General features: G+C 34.2%; 1 protein-coding gene across 1 annotated transcript in view; it reads right to left on the bottom strand.

The window, feature by feature from the left end:
• The window catches only part of LOC120425083 (lipase 3-like), a 30552-nt gene extending 10876 nt beyond the window's left edge, over positions 1-19676 (bottom strand). The window contains exons 1-4 of the mRNA XM_039589480.2: positions 19137-19676; positions 16548-16924; positions 7822-8071; positions 7523-7763 (exon numbers count right to left, since the gene is read on the bottom strand). Of these exons, the coding sequence (XP_039445414.1) occupies positions 7523-7763; positions 7822-8071; positions 16548-16924; positions 19137-19316 (1048 nt within the window). The 5' untranslated portion in view covers positions 19317-19676. The remainder of the gene's footprint in view (positions 1-7522; positions 7764-7821; positions 8072-16547; positions 16925-19136) is intronic.
• Between the last annotated feature and the right edge of the window lie 411 nt (positions 19677-20087).

Genomic DNA, 20087 nt, shown 5'->3' with positions numbered 1-20087 from the left:
TAACCGATCTGGATGATTCCTTTTTCCAGAGATTTGTACGGATCTCCAGATGATCCTAGAACTTTGCAGATCTCGATTTGATCAATCCTCTAATTACTACGACTAAATTAGTCGGAGCAACTTTTTTTCCGCGTGTATTTCCGAAAAGCGACTCATGCGGGAACATTTTTGCTACGCTGCAAAAATACAATAACTTTGCTAAAATGTTAGCGAAACCCATAAAATTTTATATCAAAATTTCCGTTTTGATCTCAGGATTATGATGAACTTCTCAAATTTCCATTATTCTCTCAAAAAAATTCACAAAGCTACGTAAAACTACAGAAAAAATTAAAATGCCTCATTTTATGACTAAAACTTTATGGTAAAATCATTGATTTCAATGATTTTTTTTATGAAAATGTTTCAAGTGATCTAAATTATGTTTCAGAATCATTCTGGGTGTGTCTCTTCCTAAATACTACAATTTTTTACCAAAACTACGTAAAATACAGAAAATTTTATGCTTTCCTTTAGAACTTTATTTGCTTCATGGTAAAATCAATGATTTATTTTATGAAAATGTTTCAAATGATCTAAATTATAAGTTTCCGAATCATTCTGGGTGTTTCCTCCTGAATACTACAAAATTTTACCAAGCTACGTAAAATACAGAAAATTTGATACTTTCCTTTAGAACTTTATTTGCTGCATGGTAAAGTCGTTGATTTATTTCATGAAAATTTTTCAAATGATCTTTATTACAAGTTTCCGAATTAATCTGAGTGTGATTCTTACTGAATACTAAAAAATTTTACCAAAACTACGTAAAATACAGAAAATTTTATGCTTTCCTTTAGAACTTTATTTGCTTCATGGTAAAATCATTGATTTATTTTATGAGAATGTTTCAAATACTCTAAATTATAAGTTTCCGAATCATTCTGAGTGTGTTTCTTCCTGAATACTACAAAATTTTACCAAAACTACGTAAAATACAGAAAATTTTATACATTCCTTTAGAACTTTATTTGCTGCATGGTAAAGTCATTGATTTATTTCATGATTTTTTTTTCAAATGATCTAAATTATAAATTTCAGAATCATTCTGAGTGTGTTTCTTCCTGAATACTACAAAATTTTACCAAAACTACGTAAAATACAGAAAATTTTATACTTTCCTGAAGAACTTTATTTGCTTCATGGTAAAATCATTGATTTATTGCATGATCTTTTTTCAAATGATCTAAATTATAAGTTTCAGAACCATTCTCAGTGCGTTTCTTCGTAAATACTAAAATTAAATTACCAAAACTTCGTAAAATACAGAAAATTTTATAATTTTTATAATTTTATGTTGGTATTAGAATGTAGAGCATTGTTTTGAAAGCTTATTGTATGGGAGCAGTTCTCTACAGAATCGGTATATTTTCTTTAATTTTATTTTTTGTATTTTTTAATCCGGCTGAAACTATTTTGGTGTCTTCGGTATGCCCAAAGAAGCCATTTTGCATCATTAGTTCGTTCATTTAATTTTCTATACAAATTTGGCAGCTGTTCATACAAAAATGATGTGTGAAAATTCAAAAATCTGAATCTTTTGAAGGAATTTTTTGATCGATTTGGTGTCTTCGGCAAAGTTGTAGGTATGGGTACGGACTACACTGGAAAAAAATGATGCACGGTAAAAAAAAATTGGTGATTTTTAATTTCACTTTTTGTTACTAAAACTTGATCTGCAAAAAAATTTTTTTTTGTAAAGTGCACCGTTTTCAAGTCAAGCCATTTCTAGGTATCTTTTATGAAAAAAGTCGCAGTTTTTCTTTTTAAAAACTAGTGCCCAAGTTTGCCCACCTTTGAAAAAAAATATTTTTGAAAAGCTGAAAGCTGAAAAGCTGAAAATATCTTTAAAAGGGCCAAACATTGAATATTACGCCCTTTTGTAATGTTATTCTTAATTTTAAATTTTTGAAAAAAAATTTTTTCGAAAAGATCGGAAAATTTTACAAATGTTTCATATTTCAACATTGTAAATCGGACCGTTAGCTGCTGAGATATCGACATTAGAAAATGGTGGGTTGTTTGGGTGAGACTTAGAAAACATAAATTTTCCTGTGTTTTAACCTTTGAATGGCAATATCTCAACAACTAAGGGTCGTATCAACAAAGTTCAAAAAAGCAAAATATAGAAAATTTTCTCAGCTTTTCAAAAATATTTTTTTCAAAGGTGGGCAAACATGGACACTAATTTAAAAAAATGAACAAATGCGACTTTTTTCAAAGGAGTTACCTAAAAATTGCTATAACTTGTAAACGGTGCACTGTATAAAAAAATCACTAAAATAATTTTTGATTTTAAATTCGATTGTACATCGATAAATAAAGTTGAAAAATTTTTGCGACGAATATTTTGCTTTTTTGAAAAAAACTGTAATGAAGTTTATTTTGTAAAAGTCAAGGGGCATGATTTGATCCTAGTGCATTAGTTAAAATTTGGGTATAAATTCTTTTTTATAAGCACTATGGACACCACTTCATGCTACGAGAACTCGCTTTGTCGCAGCCCCAGGGCTTAAGCGTTGACCGATAAGCTGTCTTCGTGAACTAGGTAGTTCTCCGATAGTGAAAATATCACAATTGCACAAGACACCGCTGCTTCTGTGACTTTTTCACTATCACAATGTGGGATTTAGGTTGGGACTTCAGGATAGTACAATTGATTTGTTGCTTAGCACTAGCATTTAAAATAAATCTGTATCTTTTCCAAATCTATTTGATGATAAATTTAGTTGCAATTGTTAAGTTAGAGTAATGCTGTCAATAAACTTTGATAGATGTAGTATACTAGGCATTCTTTTATGTCAAATTGTCCATAGAGTCTCGATCAATCAATAATGTAATGATATCGGACAAAATTCGTTGATCTGTTGAACTAACGGTTTTCGGATTATGGTTGTATTGACCATTGTTGCGAATCGAGGAACTACGGATCTTTTGACGTAAATGATCATTTCTTTTTAAAATCGCGATTTCTATCCTATTTGTACATTAGTTCACAAATTTTTATTGTTTTTTTTTTAAGAAGTAGTACTGCAACAGTTAAAGGAACGTTTAGTTTTGAACATTAAGTTTAGAGGATTTTAGATTAAAATTTAGATTTTCAATCCAAAGTAGTTAGCAAATGAATATTTGGACTTAAATGAAAAATTGAAAAAGTTGGACTTATGAATAACACACAACTGTGCATTTATTCTAGAGTCAGATCCATACAGCGTCAGTGTTTATTTGGTCGTAGTGTACTAATTCATTGGCAGATCTGATTCTAGTTGTAATGTACGACAAGACTACTGACGGACGTGACAGGACGAGGGCCCAGTTTAGAGGTTTCAACATCAACGATGTGCGGCTGGACCACCCTCCCAAAAAAAAAAAAAAATATTACTTTTCGGATGAAAACATAAACAGAAAGTTTTGAAAACTTATAAATTAAAGTATTTGAAACATTTTCAAAAAATAAATCAATGATTTTACCATGAAACAAAAAAAGTTCTAAAGGAAAGCATAAAATTTTCTGTATTTTACGTAGTTTTGGTAAAATTTTGTAGTATTCAGGAAGAAACACACTCAGAATGTTTCGGAAACTTATAATTTAGATCATTTGAAAAAAAATCATGAAATAAATAAATGATTTTACCATGAAGCAAATAAAGTTCTAAAGGAAAGTATAAAATTTTCTGTATTTTACGTAGTTTTGGTAAAATTTTGTAGTGTTCAGGAAGAAACACACTCAGAATGTTTCGGAAACTTATAATTTAGATCATTTGAAAAAAAATCATGAAATAAATAAATGATTTTACCATGAAGCAAATAAAGTTCTAAAGGAAAGTATAAAAATTTCTGTATTTTACGTAGTTTTGGTAAAATTTTGTAGTAGAATCAGAATGTTTCGGAAACTTATAATTTAGATCATTTGAAAAAAATCATGAAATAAATAAATGATTTCACCATGAAGCAAATAAAGTTCTAAAGGAAAGTATAAAATTTTCTGTATTTTACGTAGTTTTGGTAAAATTTTGTAGTATTCAGGAAGAAACACACTCAGAATGATTCTGAAATTTATAATTTAGATCATTTGAAAAAAAAATCATGAAATAAATCAATGACTTTACCATGCAGCAAATAAAGTTCTAAAGGAATGTATAAAATTTTCTGTATTTTACGTAGTTTTGGTAAAATTTTGTAGTATTCAGGAAGAAACACACTCAGAATGATTCGGAAACTTATAATTTAGAGTATTTGAAACATTCTCATAAAATAAATCAATGATTTTACCATGAAGCAAATAAAGTTCTAAAGGAAAGCATAAAATTTTCTGTATTTTACGTAGTTTTGGTAAAATTTTTTAGTATTCAGTAAGAATCACACTCAGATTAATTCGGAAACTTGTAATAAAGATCATTTGAAAAATTTTCATGAAATAAATCAACGACTTTACCATGCAGCAAATAAAGTTCTAAAGGAAAGTATCAAATTTTCTGTATTTTACGTAGTTTTGGTAAAATTTTGTAGTATTCAGGAGGAAACACCCAGAATGATTCGGAAACTTATAATTTAGATCATTTGAAACATTTTCATAAAATAAATCATTGATTTTACCATGAAGCAAATAAAGTTCTAAAGGAAAGCATAAAATTTTCTGTATTTTACGTAGTTTTGGTAAAAAATTGTAGTATTTAGGAAGAGACACACCCAGAATGATTCTGAAACATAATTTAGATCACTTGAAACATTTTCATAAAAAAAATCATTGAAATCAATGATTTTACCATAAAGTTTTAGTCATAAAATGAGGCATTTTAATTTTTTCTGTAGTTTTACGTAGCTTTGTGAATTTTTTTGAGAGAATAATGGAAATTTGAGAAGTTCATCATAATCCTGAGATCAAAACGGAAATTTTGATATAAAATTTTATGGGTTTCGCTAACATTTTAGCAAAGTTATTGTATTTTTGCAGCGTAGCAAAAATGTTCCCGCAAGAGTCGCTTTTCGGAAATACACGCGGAAAAAAAGTTGCTCCGACTAATTTAGTCGTAGTAATTAGAGGATTGATCAAATCGAGATCTGCAAAGTTCTAGGATCATCTGGAGATCCGTACAAATCTCTGGAAAAAGGAATCATCCAGATCGGTTAAGTTTTGGCTGAGAACCAACGAGTTGAAGTTAGCGTTCCAACTTTTTTTCCGCCTTGGTCGTTCGTGTAAGTACGGGATGCCTTGGACGGAGGAGTGTTAAAACACTTTTTCCGTGCAAATGTTGAAACAATGGCTTGTTATTTCAATATTCATTTTTTTTTGCTGCATACCTATTTTGACATAAAATGTAGAGAATGTTAGCTAAAAGCAACATCGAAGTTTACCCCAGATTTTTTTTTCAAATCATGATCATAAGTCAGTTAAGCAAGTTATGTTATCAAACTCAAAATTTGATAATTAATCAAGAATTCTCAATTTATTTTTCAAAATTAAATATTGGTTGAAATATATTTGTTGACGAATTTTCAGATCCACTTATGTCTGGAGGCGGGGTTGGTTGTTAGAATGTTAAGGGGTAATCACTCTTGAAAGTTTCATGAAGATATTTTACGATTAATGTTAGTAGCAGACAATTTAAGCTTAAAATGTTGCCATGCGCAAATCGAACTGTCAAACTTGCCGAACATTTTTCACGAAGCAACAAATTAATTTACTGGTGCCACGATAGGGGAAATATACCCTTTCTAATCAAACACCTATCTTCGTCATATGGAGAGTTTGATGCTTGATTAAAGCTCCAAAAATACTATTTAGGCTGTAAACTTACCAGCAACAGCACCGCCTCGAGTAAGCACGCAAATGTATGCCACTTACTGGCCAAAAAGATCAAATTTAATGCACTTTTGATCATAATTTCTATTTTGCTAGACCATTTCTCATCATTTTGTTGGCACACACATCCACACGCAAGATCAGATGTTATCTGCTTAACGAAAGTCGCCATCAATATATTTTCACTTGCGCCAACGATTTAAAAGCGCTTAAGATATAAAATTGCTTCCAACTACCGGCTACATATTCTTTTGACCGTTACTTAGTCACTCACTTGAAAAATAATCCCGAAACATGTAAATAATTAGCAAGCGCCATCAAAAAAACAAAAGCGCTAAGTCTTTTGACGTTTCAATTTTGACCATCCATTCTAATCGAAGGCTGAAGAAAACCGAGCGAGAAGCGAAGGCAAATAAAGAACAAAGGGTGGCCACCAACACCACCAGCAGCGCTTGTGGTGTTGCCAGGAAACTTTCACTATAAATGCTACTTTTCGTGAGTGTTCGCTCAAAATTTCATCAATTTTGGCAGCACGAAGCAGACCCAAACGAGCGTTGGAAGAAAAAAAGAACTAAGCTGCAAATACAAAAACTAACTTAATCCACCTACGTGGTTGGAGCCTTCCTCACTCATTACCATCAATGGCTGTACACAAATTTCATCTATTTTTTAGATCTGGATTAAAAAAGAACATAAATATCACTTAAGTGGCCATATCTCGAGACAGGGTTGCCAGATCTTCAATGTTGTGGACTCGATGGAAAGGTCTTTTGATAACCTAACCAACGATGGGTTGGATGGTGGATCCGGACATAGTTTACCTAAATTTTAGTGAGATCCGGATATATGTGAAAACACATTTTTATACATAACTTTTGAACTACTTATCGAAACTTCAATCTGTATAAAACTCGATCTATGGGACCCTAAACCAAGTCGAATGCAACAAGTTCGGGTCAAATCGGTTCAGCCAGTGCCGAGAAACATGAGCTAGTTTGTTGGTCACATACATACATACACACACACATACACACACATACACACACACATACACACACACATACACACACACACATACACATTTGTTCAGTTTTCGATTCTGAGTCGATATGTATACATGAAGGTGTGTCTACGACGTTTTTATACAAAGTTCATTTTTAGAGCAGGATTATAGCCTTACCTCAGTGAGGAAGGCAAAATGGGCGTGGCCCAATGCACACGACTGATTAGAATGCGTTTTTGAAATATTTTTTTTAAATGCTTGTAAAAGGAATAGCATAACTTTTAATAAAAGTGAAAATAAACAGAAATGTTCACAAAAAGTTGCTCTACTCGTTGGTGTACTTGGTTTTAGTAAATTTCAAGGAACACTCCAGATTATCCAGCATCATTCAAACACGACCGCTTATTAGGCTTAAAATGGGTTTATTTCCCCTATCTCGAGATTGGATGGACTAAATTGGCTGAAATTTGGGGTGAAGACTCTCAAGACATGACGCATGACAAAGCCCGGTTTTGAAATTTTGTTTTTGAAAAAAATACGGAAATCAAAAACTGGCTGATTTTTAATGATATGAAAAACTAAAGAATAATTTTATCTTTTTTAATCAACTTTTTGAAAATCGGCCTTGCACACCGGTTTAACGAGTCTTCGCCCTGAATTTTGATTGAAATACTCACTCGATTGCAGCAGCTGCCCGTAGTGGACCAGCTGTTTGGTGGAAATCCCCGTCAGCATAACGTCCAGAACGCCGGGAAGCAACAGCTTTGCCTGCTCGGCGCTGTACCCGAAAAGCTCCGTCAAAACGTTGGAGCACATTTCGCTCGTTGGTGCGTCCTCAGAGCAGAGAAAGCCACCGAGGAATTTTGAAATCTTCTCCGATGGGGTTAGTTCGTAGATGTTGAGGGAATTGAGGGTGACCTGTAAAAAGGAGAACATGTTAGCAAGTTTAGCTAGAAATGTAGTTAGTTCAGCAAACCCAAAGCTGATCGTTGAACTTGACTAAATTTTGGGCGATTCCACTTTCGACTCCGTTGCCGAGGAATGCCAGTGGAGCCATTCCTGCGATGGTGTGGATTTTCCGATTGTACTTGGGTTTGTCCGCGAGCAGTGCCAACACTGCCGTGACGCCCTGGTTGTGACCAATGTAGAACAGCTTCTGGTGGCCAGTTTGCCGCAGGATGTAGTCGATGATGGCCGGCAGGTCGATGGTTCCGATTTCGTGCCAACTGAAATTTTGAAATAATGGTTTTGAAAGTTAGCCTACACAGAAAAAAATAATGTAAATTTGGAAGCTGTATTTTTTGAAGGTTGAATATTACCTCTTTTATGATGTAATTTTACCTCAATTTAGACTGAAAAAGTGACATTACACCAGAAAAGTGGTAAAATTACATATTTCCAGAGGTAAAATTACACCTTTTTTCTGACATAAAAGATGTACCCCTTCCCAGATGTAATATTACCATGATTTTTTTTCTGTGTAACTTTTTTTTTCTCTGCAATGCAAAATGAACCCTCTGGTAGGTGTCTCTGCTAGAAACCTCTTTTAAAACATGAAATTGTTAAATTGAGAGTGAACTGTCTTTAAAAATGTAATTTCGATTCCCGCCAAGTAACAAACTTCAACCCGAGGCACGTTCCTTGGTCATTATTCAGACGTCCTGAAACAGAGGGGCTCCTCTGCAGTCGCAGAACATCACACGAAAACGGTAATTAATTTATTCTCGCTAATTTCACACTTTCACATTGCCCACCCACCTCTCAACCCTGGGGGCCACTTCCGGTCGTTGTCAGGACAGAGAGAGAGAGCAAGAGAAACGTGCTTTGGCCAAAAACCGTTTGCAAAACGTGTCCGCTTGTGCGCTAATTTCGATTTAATAATGGCGAAATTAAATGCAGAGATAATTTCGTCTCTCGCAAAAAGGGCAAAAACGTTTGGGTCGTTTTTCAAAATGACTCGCGAGGAGATAAATGTAGAAAGTGTGTGCTTTCGGTTGCTTATCGTGAACCTTGCAAATAGCACCCGGAAGGACAGCGTGAAAATGAGAGGTGGGCGCCGTGAAAGATCACACTGAATTGAAAGTCACGCAGAAAGCGTCGCGACGCCTGATAAGACGACGGAAATTTTCTTTTTGTGCCGGATGTTCATTTGGCAAGTGTCTGGCTCCTGGCAAGAAAATATGATTTTTCTCGAGCAAGATTAGAACATCAATTGCATTATGAAAACAAACACGAACAAGTTTTGTAAAAAGTATCGGGGGTCCAGTATTGGTACCAGATATATGTAGTAATTTATGCAACTAGTTACATTTATCCTACGAGGTTTACCGAGTAAAATAAATACGACCAGCGCTGAAAAAATAAAGTTTTGCAACGAATTGAATACATCATTTTTGGCAATTCTGGCAAACACCCTCAGAATTTGTTTTTTTTTGTAAAACGTTTATTTTCGCTTTTGAATGTTATTTGTCGTGAAAGTAAGTGACCAACTCGAAAACAGTACCGTAAAGTATTATTTTTCGATACAAGTGCTGAAAAGTTGAGCGACAGAAACTTCGAAAGATATTTGCCACGGCCTTTATTAAGAACATTTTTTTGTAAGCTTTTGTAAACATTAAATAATAAAGGTTCATGTTCAAACATCAGAAAATAAATCTAAAACGATGCACATTTTCGAAACAATTGTAGAGTGCTTTCGATTAAGACATTGTATATATAGTCACAATTTTTTCCGACCATGATTGGAAAATACTCCCATTTCAAAAAAATATATCATTGTTGACATTTGTTGAACACATGAACTTCATAAATTGTGTTTTTGAGCAATTTGTTTTTTTTTTGTGTTAAAAAGTGACAGTCCAGACTCAGTTATCCAAAGTTCGATTATCCAATGTTCGATTATCCGAGGGTTTCTTAGGGGTTTGACTGTTAGCATCAAATTTGGGAAAAATGGAATATAGACTCGGAAAGTTTTTTTCTTCTTTCAAATAATTAAACTATATTTAAAAGTGTTATAAGGGATGTATTTAAAAGAATTTATGAAAAAAGGTCGAATGGAAAAAAGGTCGATAGACAAAATGTCGAATGTTTAAACTAACTCAGAGACATATTAGAGAAAAAATAAAGCAGTTTTTTTAAGATGACAAATTTTTTTGAAAGATTAAAATTGAAATTGAATTGAAAAAAAAGAATACCTTATTTCGACAGATTGTAAAAACTTGCAGAAATATTATATACACAAGAATAAATGAAACATAGAGCAATTCCAGCCCAAAACAGGAATTTTTAGGTACTTTTTTCTCGACCCTCTCCGATTTCAATGAAACTTTGTAGACATGTTATCCTACGCTTATATAAGCCATTTTTGTGTATATGGAGCCAGTTTCACTCGATAATGACATTTGAGAAGGGCGTAAGTGTTTTAAATATTTTTGTATTTCGTAATTTAAATATTGCTGTATCTCAAAGCCGTTGCATCGTATCAAAAAGTGGTCAAAGACAAACTTGTAGGAAATTTTACGGGCTTTCCGAAAAAATACACTGCAAGAAAAAACACTCCAATTTTATGAGATTTTTTGATTTTTAAGTTTTAAATTCAAATTTGAAGGTGAGACGATTTTTTTTCGTTAATTTTTTTTTGTGAAAATAGCCTAAGATGTTACAAAAAGACTCACGAAAAATGCAGGATGGAGCAACTCACCTAAAAAATACAAAAATCATTTACTGAAACTGTTTTTTAAAAAGTGCTCTAAACTTAAAAATTTGCAAAAAACCGAACACGGTTGTCGATTCTCCAGACAATTAGAAAAGTCTCCATATTGACCATTGTCCTAAGTCCAATCCTTGTGAAGTTACAGTGGTTTTAAAAATAAAAATGTTGAAAAAATAGGGTTTTTGATGGTTTTTTGCAATTTCTATATGACAGACTTGATTTTTCAGTCTCGAAAATATTTTTACCGGAAAGCTCGTCCAATTTTCCATAAGTTTGTCTTCGTCCACATTTCAATTGGATGTATGGGCACAAAAGTTCAAATTTGTATTTTAAACTAAAAAATCAAAAAATCTCATAAAAGTGGAGTGTTTTTTTCTTTCAGTGTATTTTTTTTCGGAAAGCCCGTAAAATTTCCTACAAGTTTGTCTTTGACCACTTTTTGATACGATGCAACGGCTTCGAGATACAGCAATATTTAAATTACGAAATACAAAAATATTTAAACCACGTACGCCCATCTCAAATGTCATTACCGAGTGTAATTGGCTCCATATACACAAAAATGGCTTATATAAGCGTAGGATAACATGTCTACAAAGTTTCATTGAAATCGGAGAGGGTTTGCTCCGTATTAAAAAAATGCTCAAACTTGAAAGTAAGGAGTTTTGAACAATAATTTTTTTTGTTACAGTTAAGGCGTCATCCATAAAGTATGTCACGCTAAAATCGGCCAAAATTAACCCCCCCTCCCCCCTATGTCACACTTTGTCACGCTGGTTTCGACCCCCCCTTGAAAAGTACGTCACGATTTGTTGCCCCCCCCCCCCCCCTTCCCATGTTGACTTTTTGTACAATCTTTATTAAATTTTCAAAAGGTCCTATCTGCATAGGAAACCCATTACTCATAGGTTGTTTTGAAAATTTGACGATTTAATTAATATTTAATTCGAAGTTCAATCGAGGAAGTTTTTTATTTTTAAAGGTTGTGTTTGGATTTTTTTTTAAATTTGATTTCTAAATATGATGATTCAGGCAAATTGCAGGCCAAGGATTGATACCTAAGAGCATGCAATGGCTCTGATCTTGTTGCGTGCTCTTCGGTTGACGTCCACGTAAGGAACATCCTGGAAGGAGCGTAACTAACTACATCCGTAGTTCTGTTAGATCATCCGAATTATCTTGATCAGAACAGTATAGCTCTGGTTCCTTGCGAGTGTCCTATTTTCTTACCTCCACGTTGGCTTGGTTTTCATGATGACCTAGCTGGTGGCCTGTGGAAACGGATCGTAAACCTTTGACCACCGCGGGTCAGAGTCGAGACGGCTAAAAGAAAGGGGCGCGACAATGTGGGAAAGGGAAGTAATTTGTGATTGTAGACGGTATTGTTTTGATTCGCAGTATGTTGAGTCAACTGCTGTGGATGTACCTGAAACATCGCACAACGGGGTTTCTCTTCTCTTCATTCTCAGCTACCACCTATCTCCTATTTTTATTTTGCTCTACTGATTCTCAATTCTTCACTGATTCTTCTATTTAATATCCATCATTTGATTTTGATTTTACTAACTTTTGATTCTCTTATCTCTCAAAGCTTTTCCACTCTTTTTTACCAATTGATACTGCTGTAACAAACTTTGTTTTTTCCTTAAAAATATACTTTTCCTTAATGTACTAGTAATATCAAGTCTATTTATCATTTGCCTAATCTTTTTTGATTATATTGCGAATTTATTTATTTGAATAATTCTTTATCTGTCCTATAAATTATCATTACTATAATCTAAGCTTGTTTTGTATCTCTATTTATTAACTATTGTCTAATTTTACATCTAATACATCTAGCTTCTCATTTTTATTCTTTAAAATACGCTCATCATTCTCTTACTATTGATTCTTGATTTTTATAAAATAAATTCTCTTTTACTGTCTATTGTTTTCAATCTTCACCCTTTTTTCAAACAAGTGAGGTTTGAGCCCTTACTCAATTTATGGAATGGTTAAAGGATTAACACAAATATTACTATTGTACTTTTGAAAAACTTTTCTAAAATGCTTATAGGACCAAAAATTGTAACAAAACACCGCGACAAAAGAAATAGCAACATATAAACACGACTCAACACTAGGAAAGATTTCAGGAGAAAACAATACACAGTAAAATAACAACTAGTTTTTGAATTCAAACTAAAAATAAAACAGTTTTTGCTTTAATGAAAGTTGATAGGCACACTTTAAATGGTTAGGCGCTTATACTTACATCAAACCCTACGTAATGTACCACCCCCGGCCGAGTTAAAATGCGTAACCGGAAAAGAAGGTGTGCATGCCTGGCACGAACACTCAAAGCGTGTTCTAGCGTGCTGCTCGTACTGACTCAGAGCAAGGGTGAGATGTAGGTGTAAGGGCAGTGCGTGTTCGTCGGGAACCTAGTGCATAAGATCGGTCAAGGCCCGTTCTTACACTGAAAATTGCGAATTGCGAATTGCGAATTGCGAATATGATGATTCAGGCAAATTAAATCTATTATCAAAAACTCTTTTTCTTAACGTGAAGACTTCCATCATTGTCATGATTTTTCCTTCAAAGATATAAATTTTGCGTCGCTTTCAATATTAGCATAGCATTGGTGTCTACCCGTAGTTGCTACTCTGTTATTGGCCAGGACCTCCAAGAATTGCTCCGTGGACCACAGATGAAGAGTAGGAACCAATCATCACCACTTCGCAACTTTCAAATGTCCCTATCATGCTAGCCAATCACATTTTTGCGTCGCTTTCAATATTTTGACAAAATTCCTTCAACAAGTTGTTTAGAATAGTGCCCTACACATGCTGATTCCTTTCCGTAACGATTATCTTATTCCTTGTAAAGTTATGGAAATCGTCATTAATCAATGATGGCCAACTAGGACGTCAATGATTGAGCCACAAAATTATATAAATTTTGAAGTACAATTGATTTAGATCAAAAATTCCTTCAGTGGCTTCAAGAAGGCAACAACCGGCACATGCTGATTCCTTTTGGTGCTGAAATTCGTTAAATTGAATTTAATACACAATATTTTATAGTGATGATTAATTTTCTACAAAAATGTTCAACGGCTTCACCTTAAAGCCTTGTATTTTGTTTCATTTATGAGTAAACTTTATCAAACATTAAACTTCTTTTTAAATATATTTTCAGCAATTCCATTTGAAAAGAGCCTAAACCGAAAAAAAAGTTCTCCGATCGAGCTCAAAATTTTTCTGGGGGTTCCTTGGCCAAAATAATTAGACCCGTATTTTTTTTGTTTGGCCATTAGGGTGACCTACATCGTGCTAGGGTGGTTCGAAAAATTGCAATTTTCGTCATTTTTCGCAAAAACCACTTTTTTCTAAAAATCATATCTCCGCGCCATTTCATCCGATTTTAGCTGTCTTAGACGCAAAAGAAAGGTGATGAGTTTGGCTATTTGGGAAAAATAGTAAAAAGTTCCAAAAATCTAGCTTAACTATTGAAAAAGTCGTATGAAAACTTAAAATGGCGTTTTGACCGTGTCAGGACCAAAAAGCCTATGCCTGAAAATATTTTTATCGGATTCCTCGGAAAATTTCACATAACATATCAAAAAATTGGCGATGTCGAACCGTACGTTTCCAAGATATGATTTTTTGAAAATAAAAACTGAGTTTTTCGACGCGCCACGCGCAAAAACAGGGAAATGACGAAATCGGCAAAAAATCAACTTTTTTCACTAAAACTGCGATAACTTAAAAATTTCAGCGATGACCTATATATGTCTGGGTACCAAAAGTTGCGTCTTTCAATTACGAAAATTTTGATACCCAGACATGTATATTTTCAATTATATTTTCAAAAAATTATATCTCGGAAACGTACGGTTTGACATCGCCAATTTTTTGATATGTTATGTGAAATTTTCCGAGGAATCCGATAAAAATATTTTCAGACATAGGCTCTTTGGTCCAGACACGGTCAAAACGCCATTTTAAGTTTTCATACGACTTTTTCAATAGTTAAGCTAGATTTTTGGAACTTTTTACTATTTTTCCCAAATAGCCAAACTCATCACCTTTGTTTTGCGTCTAAGACAGCTAAAATCGGATGAAATGGCGCGGAGATATGATTTTTAGAAAAAAGTGGTTTTTGCGAAAAATGACGAAAATTGCAATTTTTCGAACCACCCTAGCACGATGTAGGTCACCCTAATGGCCAAACAAAAAAATACGGGTCTAATTATTTTGGCCAAGGAACCCCCAGAAAAATTTTGAGCCCGATCGGAGAACTTTTTTTTCGGTTTAGGCTCTTTTCAAATGGAATTGCTGTTTTAAGACTAAATTTTCATTATTCAAAAAAAAAAAAATAGTCTTGCGTGTCGTCACAGTCTCACGAACCCCCCCTCCCCCCCTTGTCACACTTTGTCACGCTTGCGACAACCCCCCCTCCCCCCCCTAGAGCGTGACGTACTTTATGGATGACGCCTAACTGAGCTAATCTTTCGTGCTCGTTTAGCATCCGATTGATTTTGTTATGGCTCTCGCTCACACATTTCCGAACCAAACACCTCTCTCATTCACGCAGTGCTCATTCGTTCGAATTCTACCGAAATTATGATCACTGACTCGATGACTGCATTCAATTGATTGCAGTCACCACACTCACCCGAACAAGTAAGAAAGAGAAAGGAAAAGAAATAAAGAGAAAGAGCGTGTCATCGTGCGCCCGCCCGTTTGAGTGTTGAGCTTTGCCTTATCTCGTGTCAACCATGGCTTTCTACCTAAGGTACTCGCAATTGAGTGTGTAGTGGTGCGGTTGTCAAAATCGCTCAAACCAAGTTCACGAGTACCTTTGTAATACAGCCTTGCGTGTCAACTTTGTGCTTGAGTTAACAGTCGATCCAAATCTAGAGTTTTTTATATAGGTCTTTTGACATTCGACCTTCAACGTCCTTCAACCTTATCATAATATAAATTCTTCTGTTTCAATATTGCTAAAATTTTCCTGTGTTTTATTTTTTGCATGGTTCAAAATGGATTGCAAAACGATACAACAGCGATTTCACGTCAAACCAACGGGATCCGAATAAAAAAATATCCGATTTGGGTAATTTCGTAATGAGCTCCTAGTACACCTTGTAGGAGACGCATGGTGCTTTATGTTCAATTAATGTACCGAATTCCGACTTTTTTTTAAAGATTGTATCTCAGAATCCTGTTAATGATTTGGATATTTACCATTTCTGGATTTCGAAGCCTATGTACTCTTATGCTAACTAGATAGGAAAACCAGCAAGCTTAAAAGAGCACAGAGGCAACGATATGTTACGTAAAACGTCCTGAAAAATCATAGAAAAAAAATCAGCTTTGAGCTCTTTGGTTTCGGGACCTTCAAATCAGCGAACAAAGTCCAACTAATCACCTTTCTTTTGAAATTAGTCAGATGTTCTGGAAATATGATTTTTTTTAAATGTTATTTTTGTAAGAATTGTTAATAAAAGCATTTTTTTGGACCACCCTATTTCGGAAAAGTCCACCCTAATTGCCAAACAAAAAAAAAATACGGGTCTAATTATTTTCGGCAAGGAACTCCCAGGTCAAATTTGAGCAAATTCGGAGCACTCTTGATCTGAATCCTGCTGGTTTGACGTGGAATCGCTGATAAGCAATTCTTGCTAAAGGTGGACCAGGACCTCTATTCACAAATAGTGTTTAAATATTTTAAATATTACCCTTTATTTACAGCTTTCTACAAGTAAGCTATTAAAACATTTTGGGTTGGTCGAATTTGTGCTCTCTTTGGTGGCAGCAAATCAAAATATTTTCACAAAATAGTCATGTTTTGCCGTGAACTTATACAAGAATTTTTAATCTTTCAAGTATATTGAGTGTTTATTGTTAGTTAATTATTGATATTGCAAGTTAATTTTATTACAGCCAAAATATTTTAAAAACTCTACCGAAATTGCCACAAAATCACACCCATAAATTTACCTAAAGTCCCAAAAGGCGGCCGTCTTGGGGCCCACGTTCAGGTTCTTCCGGGAGAAGCGTGTCCCGCGGGCGTTCGCCAGCCAAACGTCGTATCCGGCGTCGGCCAAGATAAATGCGAGCCCGTTTTCCGGCCCCGTTACGATGAAATCGGCCGCCGTGGAAAACAGACCGTGCATTAGCAGGACCACACCCCGGAAGTCGGCGGCGGCGACGAGATTTGGCGCGTTTTCGTCCCCGGGGCCATCTTTGTCTTCGTCTTCTTCGTTTTCATTTTGCAGGGCAGGATCGGGAATTCGGTGCACCTTGAGGATGTAACCGTCCCGGGTCGTGACTATGTGCAGCTCGGCTGGATAGTTGGCGGATTCGATGGAGCTCATCTGTGAGATTAGAAAAGATTTGAGTTAACAAAGATTGCCAACAAGAAACAAGAAACAAGAAACAAGAAACAAGAAACAAGAAACAAGAAACAAGAAACAAGAAACAAGAAACAAGAAACAAGAAACAAGAAACAAGAAACAAGAAACAAGAAACAAGAAACAAGAAACAAGAAACAAGAAACAAGAAACAAGAAACAAGAAACAAGAAACAAGAAACAAGAAACAAGAAACAAGAAACAAGAAACAAGAAACAAGAAACAAGAAACAAGAAACAAGAAACAAGAAACAAGAAACAAGAAACAAGAAACAAGAAACAAGAAACAAGAAACAAGAAACAAGAAACAAGAAACAAGAAACAAGAAACAAGAAACAAGAAACAAGAAACAAGAAACAAGAAACAAGAAACAAGAAACAAGAAACAAGAAACAAGAAACAAGAAACAAGAAACAAGAAACAAGAAACAAGAAACAAGAAACAAGAAACAAGAAACAAGAAACAAGAAACAAGAAACAAGAAACAAGAAACAAGAAACAAGAAACAAGAAACAAGAAACAAGAAACAAGAAACAAGAAACAAGAAACAAGAAACAAGAAACAAGAAACAAGAAACAAGAAACAAGAAACAAGAAACAAGAAACAAGAAACAAGAAACAAGAAACAAGAAACAAGAAACAAGAAACAAGAAACAAGAAACAAGAAACAAGAAACAAGAAACAAGAAACAAGAAACAAGAAACAAGAAACAAGAAACAAGAAACAAGAAACAAGAAACAAGAAACAAGAAACAAGAAACAAGAAACAAGAAACAAGAAACAAGAAACAAGAAACAAGAAACAAGAAACAAGAAACAAGAAACAAGAAACAAGAAACAAGAAACAAGAAACAAGAAACAAGAAACAAGAAACAAGAAACAAGAAACAAGAAACAAGAAACAAGAAACAAGAAACAAGAAACAAGAAACAAGAAACAAGAAACAAGAAACAAGAAACAAGAAACAAGAAACAAGAAACAAGAAACAAGAAACAAGAAACAAGAAACAAGAAACAAGAAACAAGAAACAAGAAACAAGAAACAAGAAACAAGAAACAAGAAACAAGAAACAAGAAACAAGAAACAAGAAACAAGAAACAAGAAACAAGAAACAAGAAACAAGAAACAAGAAACAAGAAACAAGAAACAAGAAACAAGAAACAAGAAACAAGAAACAAGAAACAAGAAACAAGAAACAAGAAACAAGAAACAAGAAACAAGAAACAAGAAACAAGAAACAAGAAACAAGAAACAAGAAACAAGAAACAAGAAACAAGAAACAAGAAACAAGAAACAAGAAACAAGAAACAAGAAACAAGAAACAAGAAACAAGAAACAAGAAACAAGAAACAAGAAACAAGAAACAAGAAACAAGAAACAAGAAACAAGAAACAAGAAACAAGAAACAAGAAACAAGAAACAAGAAACAAGAAACAAGAAACAAGAAACAAGAAACAAGAAACAAGAAACAAGAAACAAGAAACAAGAAACAAGAAACAAGAAACAAGAAACAAGAAACAAGATACAAGAAACAAGAAACAAGAAACAAGAAACAAGAAACAAGAAACAAGAAACAAGAAACAAGAAACAAGAAACAAGAAACAAGAAACAAGAAACAAGAAACAAGAAACAAGAAACAAGAAACTAGAAACAAGAAACAAGAAACAAGAAACAAGAAACAAGAAACAAGAAACAAGAAACAAGAAACAAGAAACAAGAAACAAGAAACAAGAAACAAGAAACAAGAAACAAGAAACAAGAAACAAGAAACAAGAAACAAGAAACAAGAAACAAGAAACAAGAAACAAGAAACAAGAAACAAGAAACAAGAAACAAGAAACAAGAAACAAGAAACAAGAAACAAGAAACAAGAAACAAGAAACAAGAAACAAGAAACAAGAAACAAGAAACAAGAAACAAGAAACAAGAAACAAGAAACAAGAAACAAGAAACAAGAAACAAGAAACAAGAAACAAGAAACAAGAAACAAGAAACAAGAAACAAGAAACAAGAAACAAGAAACAAGAAACAAGAAACAAGAAACAAGAAACAAGAAACAAGAAACAAGAAACAAGAAACAAGAAACAAGAAACAATTAAATCTCAGTTTACGGTATACAGTTTTCCTACGGGTGCAATGAACCATTCATAGATCCAAATCAAATCCACACCGGCCCAACATTACCACGAAATCCCGCTCGAAACCGGACGACCGCTGCTTCCTGATCGCCCCGGGCCCGGACAATTCACCACCTGATAAAACACTCTCGCCATAACCGTGGTGGTCGTCGCTGGAGTAGTTTCCACTGCTCGTACGGACGAAGCTCGAAATTACAATTAAAACTAATTGTGGAATAACTTTCATCGCACATGGATTGCAAATCCAGAACCGAACCGACTGGGCTGTGATGAGCTACTGTAGAGAGTGTGGAGTTGAGCCTTCTGGTTCTGGGCTAGGCCGAGCGCGAGACTCGGTAGACCGAGGAAATGACCGTCCCAAATTGTCATTTGCTGCAGTTAAGAGAGGTGGACCAGAGTTTGGTGTCATAATCCGAAATATTGCGTTTTGTCGCTCCGGTCGTTTGTTCCGATGTGATGGCCATGGTGCTGGGTGGCTAATTACTGTCTTCCATGGAGCGTGGGACGTATTAGTCGATTTGAGAGTGTGTTTTGTGTTGGAAATGCAGAGTTTTCTGGGCAGAACTTTAGTGCTGGTACAGATCTGTAGTGGATTTTTGCATTGGATTATTAGTACGATAATCTAACGTTAGTTGTCTCAAAGTTCGCAGTTTCCAGTTTGCACAATGTTTTGATTAAATATTCACTTTCGTTTAAACTTTATTCGATTTTTTAATAGTTTTGTTCTTATTTTTTTTACTTTTCTATTTCCACCATTTAATTTTCCCTTTTTCTTTTTTTCACTTCATCACTTTTCCACTTTTTTTTGTTTCCAGTTTTTTTTAAAGATTTTAGTGTGTTAGTTTGTTTTCTCTTTTTAATTATTTTTTTATTTTTTACTTTTCGCCATTAACTTCTTCAATTTTTACTTTTTCAGTTTTTTTTCTTTTTCACTTTTTTAGATTTTTTTCAATTTCAGTTTAAATCTTCACTTTTCGCTTTTAACTTTTTTGCTTTT

Source organism: Culex pipiens, chromosome 2, assembly GCF_016801865.2.
Source record: "Culex pipiens pallens isolate TS chromosome 2, TS_CPP_V2, whole genome shotgun sequence".
NCBI classification, from domain to species: domain Eukaryota; kingdom Metazoa; phylum Arthropoda; class Insecta; order Diptera; family Culicidae; genus Culex; species Culex pipiens.
Note: the sequence above shows the minus strand (reverse complement) of the source record. Positions and strands in the feature narration are given on the sequence as shown.